The sequence below is a fragment of the Trichechus manatus genome, unplaced genomic scaffold (genome assembly GCF_000243295.1).
Source record: "Trichechus manatus latirostris isolate Lorelei unplaced genomic scaffold, TriManLat1.0 scaffold00208, whole genome shotgun sequence".
Lineage (NCBI taxonomy): Eukaryota > Metazoa > Chordata > Mammalia > Sirenia > Trichechidae > Trichechus > Trichechus manatus.
In genome coordinates, this window is record NW_004444144.1 from 1,667,694 (window position 1) to 1,678,465 (window position 10,772).

At 50.3% G+C, this 10,772-nt stretch overlaps 2 protein-coding genes across 3 annotated transcripts in view; one reads left to right on the top strand and one right to left on the bottom strand.

Annotated features, from left to right (window-relative positions):
- Window positions 1–1,465, bottom strand: part of USP39 (ubiquitin specific peptidase 39) — a 37,246-nt gene extending 35,781 nt beyond the window's left edge. Inside the window, exon 1 of the mRNA XM_004388237.2 lies at window positions 1,103–1,465. Within this exon, the coding sequence (XP_004388294.1) occupies window positions 1,103–1,463 (361 nt within the window). The 5' untranslated portion in view covers window positions 1,464–1,465. The remainder of the gene's footprint in view (window positions 1–1,102) is intronic.
- Window positions 1,466–2,797: 1,332 nt separating this feature from the next.
- On the top strand, window positions 2,798–9,165 carry CUNH2orf68 (chromosome unknown C2orf68 homolog). Of its 2 annotated transcripts, XR_002825872.1 has the most exons (5): window positions 2,798–3,208; window positions 3,292–3,410; window positions 4,322–4,473; window positions 4,844–5,641; window positions 5,890–9,165. XR_002825872.1 is itself a non-coding variant. In XM_004388239.2 (4 exons), the coding sequence occupies exons 1-4, from the start codon at window positions 2,865–2,867 to the stop codon at window positions 4,964–4,966; spliced, it is 738 nt and encodes a 245-aa protein (XP_004388296.2). In that variant the 5' UTR covers window positions 2,798–2,864; the 3' UTR covers window positions 4,967–9,165. The 2 variants fall into 2 exon arrangements, 1 of the variants encoding a protein (XP_004388296.2); XM_004388239.2 differs by having other exon boundaries at window positions 4,844–9,165.
- Window positions 9,166–10,772: the final 1,607 nt, after the last annotated feature.

Genomic DNA, 10,772 nt, shown 5'->3' on the forward strand with positions numbered 1-10,772 from the left:
TTACCATTTCCACCACCCAGGGACTCCTCAGAGGTGGTAGGCACCTATTTAATGAGTGGTAGGATTCTCTGGATGGCACAAATGGTTAAGCGCTTGACTACCTGCAGGAAGGTTGGCAGTTTGAACCCACCAAGCAGTGCCTCAGGAGACAGGCCAAGTGATCTGCTTCCGAAAGGTCACAGCCTAGAAAACCCGCTGGAGTAGTTCCACTTTGCAACTCCATGACAACTAACAACAACAGACTTTCGACAAGTAGGAAGAGAGAACACACTAGACAGAAAACCAAGGCTGGGTGATAGGTCTCCAGATCTCACCCTCTCACAAGGAGTACTAGGGCACACCAAGAGAGCCCAGAGGAAGGAGGCAAAGGGAGAATTCAGGTAAGGAGTAACAACTTCACTAGCAGGACTACTTCCACTAATTTAGACAGACAAGAATGTGAAATCCACTTGCCCAAACCATAGTGACTCAATCTCAAAGGCAGGACTAGAATCCAGATCTCCAGACTGCTACAGCCGTGATGGCATAATGGGGCAGCTTGGTGCAGGTGCCCAGCGCTCAGGCTCTCAACTCTGAATGGTCTGATTCCAGGAATTACAGCAAAACCCACACCTCAGCGTTGTAAAAACTGAAAGACGTAACGCCTATAGTCAGCACACTGCTGGGCCCACCATACGGATTCGATAAAGGGAAGCTGCTATTAATATTATTAAAAATATTACAACGACAATTATTATTAATAATAGGTGTCCCTGAGTGGCGCAAACAGTTAAGCGCTAGGCTACTAACCTAAAGGCTGTCGGTTGGAACCCACCAGAGGCAGCTCAGAAGAAAGGCTTGGCGATCTGCTTCCAAAAGATCACAGCCTTAAAAACCCTATGAAGTGCAGTTCTACTCTGCACACGTGGGCTTGCCATGAGTCCCAATCAACTCGAGGGCAAGTATTTTGGTTTGGATTTTTTATTGTTAATACTAGTACTCTCTTCGTTGGTGTCTGGATTCCCTCAATCCCATCCCTAGCAGGGAAATCGCAGAAAGTCGGAAAGGGAAAAGAGGCGAGGGTGGAGCCCGCCCCAGCCCAGTCCGGCCCGGCCCCGCGCACCTCGCACCTCCCGCTCAGGCTCGGAGTCCTCATCCGCCTCGCGCTCCCGCTTCACCCGCACCACTGGGAAGGCGGGCGCCTGGGCCTCGCGAGCGCTCGCCGGCTCCGCCTCCCGCTTCACGCGCACCGGGCTGCCCCGGGAGCTCGCCGCTTCGGGCTCCCGCTCCCGATCTCGCTCCCGCTTCAAGCGACCCGAGCTGCCCCGGGACTCGGATTCGCGTTTCCCTCGGGTAGAACCACGAGACTCCCGCTTGGACCGGCTAGACATCGCCACTACCGGCCAAGCCACCCGCGCAGGCACCAGGCACGCTGGAGTGCGCCTCACGCGGCCAATCAGGAGCGGTGCTGTTACCGAGCCCATGGAACCCTACGAGTCGCTTCTGGGGACAAATTGCGCCGCAGGAAATTTGTAGGAGGTACTGCGCGTTTAGTGTTTTCCTTCCTGTTGCTTGCGCTCTTGAGAACGTTTTGAGGGCTTACTGCCACCTTACTCAGTTTCCAGTTTAAAGAGGCAGGAACTTTTTATTCGCTACCGTGTTTCTGGATCAAAGAAGCTGTCATACCGACCCAGATTTGTTCAAGATACTTTGTGAGCCGAAACCAGAATCGGGAGGCTGCCTCCCACGGTTTCCGCACCTACACAGTACAACTAGGCGACATCCCCTTCATGCAGCACCCTGGCGGCGCCAATTCCTAGAGCGTTGCTCTTGGTACCACAAGAGTAAGCAAACGCCCGGTCAGGGCGAATTTACCAAGAAGCTGATAAAACTCAAATTTCAAGGCCTGTGACCACCCCCTTCCAACGCCCTGTTCTAGTATGTTTCTTGTTTTAACAGCTCTGTATGGGGCAATTCTACTCTGTCCTATTGGGTCGCTATGAGTCGAAATCGACTCTACGGCAATGGGTTTGATTTGGTTTTTTAATTCAGTTACAGGAGCCCTAGTGGCGCAATGGTTAAGAGCTCAGCTGCTAACCAAAAGGTTGGCAGTTCGAATCTACCAGGCACTCGTTGGAAACCATATGGGGCAGTTCTACTCTGTCCTACATATAGGGTCGTGATGCGTTGGAATCGACTGGACTGCAACAGGTTTGGTTTTCCGGTGATTGAGGTATAATCGACATACAATAAACTGCATTTTTAAAGTGTACAATTTCGTTAAGTTTTGACAAATGTATACACCAGTGAAACCATCACCACAATTAAGATAATGAAGTGTCGCCCTGCCCCACCCATCCAGCTATAGACTAATTTGCATTTTCTAGAGTTTTAAATAAATGGATTCTTACAGTATGTACTTTTTTTTTTTAATTCGGCCTCGTTTCTTTCAGCATGATTATTTTGGGATTCGTCCATGTTGTTGGTGTATCAACAGTTCATTCCTCTTGATTGCTCAATAGTATTCCATTGTGTGGATGTAACACGGTTGGTCCCTATTTTAATCATGAATTCCTAATTTTTGTCTTTTTTCTAAGAGAGCTTAAAAATTACATAGGTCTGGCAAGGCGGCACGGCTTCATCCAGCTGCCTAACAGTTTGCCTTCTCCCAACCTATGAGGTGCGTGGTATCCGTGACCCCTGAGGCGCAGCGGGATTAAATAGTAAGGTCACGCCACCAGTGATGGAGGTTCACAGTATTCTATCACCAGAATAAAGACAGTAAGGCTCCACACCGAATGTTGAATGATATGATGAGTGATCTGTATTTTTCTAACGTATTTTGGTTTATCAGCGGTAAGCGTAAGTCTTGTCTCGTACTGATAATGTTACAAAGAAAACAAAAATCGCGGCCAGCTGCTGGAAGCCCTTCCTCACCTCCTCTGTGCCCCACCCCCGCATCAATTCAGCGCGCAAAGCCCTCGGCCCCGCCTGGCCCTCCCGGGACCGGAAGTCACGACGCGGTGCCGGAAGTTGAGCGAAGGGAGAGGCGGATCCTTTCCGACGGGAGGGCGGCCGTTGGGGCCGTGGAGACGGCGGCTCCTCTGCGAACCCGGCTCCAGATGGAGGCGGCGCCGGATCCCGGGCCGGGCCTCTGCTGCAAGCCTGGCGGGCGACTGGACATGAGCCACGGCTTCGTGCACCATATCCGACGGAACCAGATTGCTCGGTACCGCCCCGCCCCGCGCCGCCGCCGCCACCCCCAGCTTGGCCCAGCCTGGCCGCCCCTGACTCCCGCTCGGCTCCCCGCAGGGACGACTACGACAAGAAGGTGAAGCAGGCAGCCAAGGAGAAGGTGAGGAGGCGGCACACACCCGCGCCGACGCGGCCCCGCAAGCCCGATCTGCAGGTGTACCTGCCGCGACGCCGAGGTGAGGCTGCCCGCCCCGCCTGCCTCCTCCAGCCCGCGCGCCCTGCGGGTCCCGGGCCCTCTGCTACGACGCACTCCCCTTCTCTGTATGGAAAAAAACCACTTCTCCTCCCCCGAGCCTCAGCTCACATCGCCCCTGCCCGGAACCTCCACCTCAGCGGTCCCCTACCTCTGTACAGTTATTCTCCCCGGGGAGCAGGGAGGGCTCATAGCCACCAGTTAAGAATCACTATTGCTATTACAGGGGATACCTGGGAAGCAACAGGTGCCGGCAAAAAGTTGTTTGCGAGTTTCCCCCACCATACTGTACGTCTGTATCCCCAGTACTTATCAGAGAGAAAACCTGGCACAGCTATAAGTGACCAGGACACGATTTTGGAATAAAGCCCAAACCCAGTAAATGGATTTTTCCCCACCTTCCCCATGATCTAGAAATAAGAATAACTAACTGTACAATAGTGTTTTTACCTTTTTAGTAGGCTAACTTATTTAGTCTTCGTAGGACCTCCATAAGATGGGAATTATCATCATACCTGTTTCACGGGTGAGGAACCTGAGGCACAGGGAGGTTAAGTAACTTGCCCAAGATCCCGGAGCTACTAAATGGCAGAGCCTGGATTTGAACCCAGACAGTGGTTCCAGAGGCTGTTCTATCCACTCTTCCATTACCTTCCAATTCTATTCACTAGACAAATAGGCATTGTATACCTGCTACGTGACAGGACTGTGCTAGGCTCCCAGCAAGGATATAAAGGTAAATAAAACTGCTCCTAACTGGTAACACATACACACACTTCTGGGCCCATAAGAAGATTGGGACTTTGTTTATAGGATATTTTCCTGCGTCATTTCTGTGGGCGAGGGCTCCAACTGCCTCCCCCTCTTCCCTCTCACTCTGGTTCATCCCTCCAGATGGTTCTACCCACCCAAGCAACCCAGAATATGAGGAGTCCGGTGACAGCAACAGTAGTGGTGGCTCTGAACTGGAGCCTTCTGGCCATCAGCTCTTCTGCTTAGAATATGAGGCAGACAGCGGCGAGGTCACATCAGTGATCGTGTATCAGGTACGCCTCATGTGGAAACAGCTGCAGCCTAAAGGTCCTGGGCCGCGGTATGCATTGCTGCCGGACACTGAACCACGGTTTTCCTCAGGGCCAGTGGGAAGTGTGTGCTCCACGTGGGAGCATAGGACTACCGGGCGATGCTTTACAAGCACGACTCACTCCCATCACACAGTGATTCTCAGAAGGGAACAGGGATGGCTCGTGGCCCCCAGTTGAGAATCACTATTACAGGGGATAACCTGGGAAATGACGGAGCCAGCGGGAAGTGGCGAGCCCAACGGAGTTCTGTGAGAGTATTGTCTAGGGATAGAGCAGGCCGCCTTTCCAGAAGAGGCCAGGCCCTGAGCTTCCTGACTCTTCCTCCACGTAGGACGATGACCCAGGAAGGGTGAGTGAGGAGGTGTCAGCACACACGCCTCTGGATCCACCCATGCGAGAGGCCCTCAAGTTGCGCGTCCAGGAAGAGATTGCAAAGCGACGGAACCGACACTGATGGGTTGAAGGCATTCTCTCCAGCTGAATCGACTGCATTCAAAGGAATGCTGCCCAGGGAGCTCACTCCTAGTCTGAGGGTGCCAGGACCACCTGCCGATCTTGAGACCCCCTCCCCAGAGCTGCTGCATCCATCCACAGGAAGAAGGTGTTGCTGGACTGGCAGCCTCTCTTGCAGCCTCTTTTGTCCTGTATATTGACCCGTTTGACCAGTCTGATAGTCTGGAATTTCTTGAGAATTTTGTTCGACTAGCTTGGTGTTCTGGAAGCAGAGACTCCAGGAGGATCTGGGGTTATTAAGCCCTGTGCCATCATGCTGCTCTCACTGCGGTCACGTGCCATGGGACACTTGGCCGATGCTCTTTCACTCAGCTCTACACCTCCGTTTGTGATTTTATGGTTCCTTTCTTCTGCCTTTCCGCTCACTTCCATCCAATGCCATGTTTCCCAGATCTTCTTTTCAGCTCGATTTGTTTGTTCTTTCTTTTTTCCCATCTCTTTGCTTCAGGTAGAATCCATCAGTTGTCCTTCCACCCCCACCCCCATGTGACTGCCTTTCTGGATGCGAGTACTATGGGAGCCTCAGTGAAGTTGAACAGTGGTCTGTGGCCCTCCAGCTGCGCAGGACTTTGGAGGTGGGGGTCCTGGGGACCTCCCTTTCTAAAAAGCTCTCCAGGTAATTCTGTTACCAGTAAAGTAGGAGACCCTTCCTTTTGGGGGTCTATTTGCAAGCATATCTCCCTCCCCTTCCATGGCTTTTGCGAGTTCCTCGCATGCCCCACTGCTTTGCACCATCTAACAGGACACTTAAGAAGAAGATACCAGAATTAAACTGCTGTGATTTCTTGTAGCAAAACTGGTCTTGGTTAGGGCTGTGGAATTCCAGCTTTCCACCTCATCTCTTGTTGTCTCTCCTCTGCTCAGACTAAAGAAATTATCAAAACAAGCTTGAAACTGACTCTCCAAAGGTGACTTAGCAGTCTTGAACAAATGTACAAAGGGGATTTCAACACGAGTGAGAAGTCCTGAATGATGCCACAAAGGGAGTGAAGTGAGCCCCTCTTGTCTGCTCCTGCCCTGCCTCGTGCTTCCTCATTTCCTCACTTCCTGACATCCTTAGAATAAAGATCCTCAGGAATATTACCGCTTTCACCTAGTGGACATGTTTCCTAATGCTGGGTTAAGCCAAGGTCTGAGACGTCCACAAGCCGTCACACACACCAAGGTTCGGAGCCACTTCAGCTTTCCAGCAAGTCAGCCTCACCTCAGTGATTTGCAGTGTGGGGTTTAAGTGAGCGCTAAGACTTCCTGAAACCAAAGCCCCCTGCCCCGGGGGTTTCTCCACATCAGGCTCTCAAGCTTAGCCTGGCTATTGGCTATTCCATCTCTCAGCAGCTTTTCTCCCAAAGGACACCTGAGGGCCCTGTTGTTTGTATTGCTACCCTGAAAGTCCACCACTTCAGAAACAGACAAGGCAGCTACTTAAACTACACCATTAAAACACACAAGCCACAGCTTGTAGTGTACAGGCATGCTGGGAAGGTGAGTGAGGTGGCTAAGCTCGAAGGGCCTGGTTGTGAAGGCAGCCGGGGACCAGAGTGGACTAAACACACAGAGCTGGCCCAAGGTTAAATGCCTTAAATTTGCCAGCCCTGCGCTCCATTCTGCTTTCAAAGAAGAAAGTCTTTGCCCTCTTCTTACTGAGGCTGAAAGTGCCTTTTGACTTGTAATATTAACTACCCTTCAAAGCCTCATGGGTCAAGGAGGCTTGCCCAACTCCACCCCCATTCTTCTTGCAGGTCAGAGTCAGAGGGCCAGTAATTTTAGTCTTCCAGCTTTTCACCTGATCTTGTGACTTGGAACATAAGATTTCACTGGAACTCTTGGGCTTCCTAGTCTGGAAATACTTCTTGGGTCTGCCCTGTCATAGCTGGATCACCTGTTTCCTGGTTTTATAATAGAACTTGGAAACAACCAGAAGAGTTTGGGGGATGGCACCTGAAATTTTAGCCTCTGTTCCTGTTTTGTAAGAAGGGAAAATGCAAAGGGGAGACCGTGTTTGGTGTGTACCTATTGTGTGTTTTTATGTGTTACGTAATCTTCACGAAGACCTCAGGTCGGAGACTGTTGAGAACTCTTTGCTTTTAAACTTTTTTTCTTCAGGCTCTGCTTATGAGCTACATGTAATATATTTTCTACTCAAGAAAGCATTCTCATTTTTACCAAATGTATACAGTGTGACTGTGTATATGATTAAGCCTGGAACTTAAATGAGAGTTTGTCCTTGAGAGCTGGCCCGCGGGAGGTTTATGCGCACATTTCTGTGATGCTGCCATTGCTTCAGACGTGTCTGAAATGCCTCTCTGGGATGCCTTCGGAGCCACCTGATGGCCTTAGAGTTCAGCCACATTGCGTATCACCACCCCTCATCTGGGCTCCATGAGGAGCCGTGGTAATACAACGGTTAAGTGCTCAGCTGCTAACTGAAAGTGGGGCAGTTTGAACCCACCCAGTGGTTCTGTGGGAGAAAGACATGGCAGTCTGCTCTGGTAAAGATCACAGCCTAGAAAACCCTATGGGGCAGTTCTACTCTGTCACATGAGGTTGTTAAAAGTCGAAATCGACTTGACAGCACCTAACAACTATGGCATCTGGGGTCCAACATAACTACCACCCAGATTATTCACCAGATCTGACTTCTGACATTTCTCAGCTATTTTCAAAAATCCTTGCTTTGCCACCAAGAAGCATGTTCCAGAGCATTTCCCACAGTCTCTAGAGACATCCTGTGCTGTGGGGTACAGTAGCAACAGTGTTGGGCTAAGTGGAGCTTTCCAGCAGGCTGCTTCAAAATCAACACTCGTTTGACCACATATGTTCTCTGCTGGGAGCCCGACAGGCATAGCTCCTGCCCATCCAAAGTGACGTGTTCTTACTTATTGAGGGTAAGCTATCGATTTTAAGCCTTTGTATTTCCTGGGCTGTGGGCAATGATGTTACTAATGGAAGCTGGGGTTTGCAGGGGCTTTGGGCTGTGCAAGGGTAAACATTGAAGCTTGAGATCTAGCCAATTGGCGAGCATGAAAGTTTCTGAAGAATATAATGCAAAAAAGGAAAAGAAGAGTGTAAAGCTTTTTGTACTGAGCAAGAGTAGGAGCCTCTGGAGCCTGGCCAGCCAGTAGGACCATCATGGGCAATAACATGCTTTTCTCTGTGGAGGAGCTTCTGTGAAAGGGACATTCCATCTCCATGGTCCACTCCTAGGGGCACTGCCAGCTAGAGATTAGCCTCTGCGGCTGGAGGAAGCCCATTGAGGTGTGAGTATCCAACCGGCTGTGTGTTTGGCAGGATCCGTGCATGGCAGGGTAGTAGATCCTCAGCTGGTTCACAAACTTAAATGAGGCCTTTGCCATAGAAAGAGGAGTAAAAATATTACTTTCCTACCTCTGAGCCATCTCTTGGTAGAAACAGGGTAGAATGTTACCAAATATTTGAAACATTTTAAACCCGTTTGTTGAATTCCTGTCCATGACGAATCAGATGGCCAGGAAGCCAGAGGCACCCACCCCGGCTTTCCCCAAGTGTTGGAGTGATGCTAGAAGTGAAGACCTTCCCAGTGAATGAATGGCTCCTCTGCCTTCTCAGAGCCAACAGTGAGAGACTGGGTGCACTGGTTATGTTGTGATGTTAAGTATATAAAAAGCCATACATTCTTCTGATTTCTCGTTTTCAATGTTTCTGCTGTGTGGATGAATAAGATGAAGTGTGCAAATTTTTTGAAAATCCTAGAAGAAAGGTAATTTTCAAATACAGTATTTTTTTAACCAATAAACTTACTATTTTTACAGCGCTCTTTTTCCAAGAGTTGTGAAATCACTTGTGTACATAAGAGAAATGTAGATTAAATGCCTGCCCTAAAGTCATTCACACCACCATGGAATTCAGGACTGGAAACTTCATCTCTTTGCCTATTTTAAGAGCCGTCCTGGTTGAAGCAGAACAATAAGACGCATGTAGCATTAGAGTTGGATGGAACTTTTAAAGACATTTGGCCCTACTTCACTGATAATACAACTCCTCCTCCCAACTCCCCATCAAGAATCCTGTGATAGGGATCTCTATCTTGGGGTAGTTCACTCAGATTGTCACATGAAGACAAAATTTGCCTCCTCTTCACATATCTGGAGTGTATCTGTCTCACCCCGGCTTTCACATTAGATTGACCATTTTAGAACTGGGGTAGCCTCTCAGCCCTTCACAGTGATAATGTGTAGGCAGGGACTCAAACCCAGCTCAATAGGAGATGGTCACTAAGTGCTGATGTGAGAGTTACAACGTTTCCAATGACACAGGAAATGCTGAGGATTTGCAGCACCATTGGAGAGATCAGAAAAAGGTCTGCTCCAATGGGCCACAGCTCGGCAGGAAGATGGTGCCTTTAAGTAAATTAGAAAGGCAACCCTTAGTCCTGTAGAAGGTGAACTGGGTTTTATCCCCCGCTCACCCATTCAGCTGGGTGTTCTTGTACAGTAATCACCCTGCACAGCCATACTTCTTGGCCCTGATTTAACTACTTGTCCAGTATGTGATGCGGTTTGTAAAAGGGCTCTCCAGGTGACTTCCTATTTCCACCTTCCTTCCACTGGGTCCAAAAACGTTTCTCCCTCTTCAAACCATTATCCAATTTATTCTGCTTTCCATGCTCCATTTCTCCACAGTACATGGCCCTTGTTTCTGATAAAACCTTTGCCTCACGATTGTTGCCCAGCTCCAGCTCGCCGGCTCCTGGTGGCCTGGGCCCATGCTCCCCTTTGGGTAATGATCTACCCCAGTGTCGTCTCAAAAGTTCTGCAACAGATGCTGGGCCAGAAACACGAAATGTCGCTCAGCTTGCCAGGCACACTTATTAGGCACATTTCTAGTATGTGAAAGGAAGTATTCCTGCCCTTCCAATTGTTAAAAGAGTGTAAAGGAGAACACTTTTGGCCAGTAAGTTTTGGTGAAACTGGTAGTTAATTTATTTTCACACTATTTTCAGTTTCCTTTCCTCGGATTCCTCTGGGTCTTTTGCTTCCTTTCTGCTTACCAACACCTGGCTGTGTTAGTCCTCACCTACCCTACGCTTGACTCCAAAGGATCTATTTAGAACGGGTGTCCATTGGTCTCTGGCGCCTTGTTTCAAGAGAGTATCCAGTAGTCAGGACCCATGTCTTGGACACATGACTTCTAGACAGTACTCTATGTACTTGTACAGCTTGAAAATAAATGTATCTGATGAAAGCAGCCCTCGTCCTGTTTGCTGAGCGGCGGGAAGCATAAACCAAATCCAAGGCACTTGGCTTTCTTAAGGAACAGCCAGGGCTTTGTGCTCGCTTCTCTGCGGACCCGCCTCGCGCCCTCTGACAGAGGCAGGCACCGGGCGCCTTGTTAAGAGAGCTTCCCCGAAGTCTCACTGTCGCCAGTCCGGACTGTAAAATGTGCCCAGGGGCGGAGGGAGTGTTCCTCTAGCCATGTGCACGATGACAATCACCGGTGGAACTGGAAGGTTGGCCGGCCCCCGAGGGCTCCCGCCTGCCGGCGCTTCCACCGCAGAAACAGGGTAAACGGGAGAATTCCTTTGGAATCTCGGTGTCAGAGTCTCTGCTCGGGTCCCCAGGCCACAGCCCTCGGCGCCCAGGTCCCCCGAAGTTGGGGCACCGCCCACGTTTGCACCAAGACGCGGGCGCGGGGGCTCGGGAATTGTAGTCTCAGGCCGGACGCCGGGGCCGGGGCCGGGGCGGCGCGGAACTTCACGTCCCGGCGGGCGG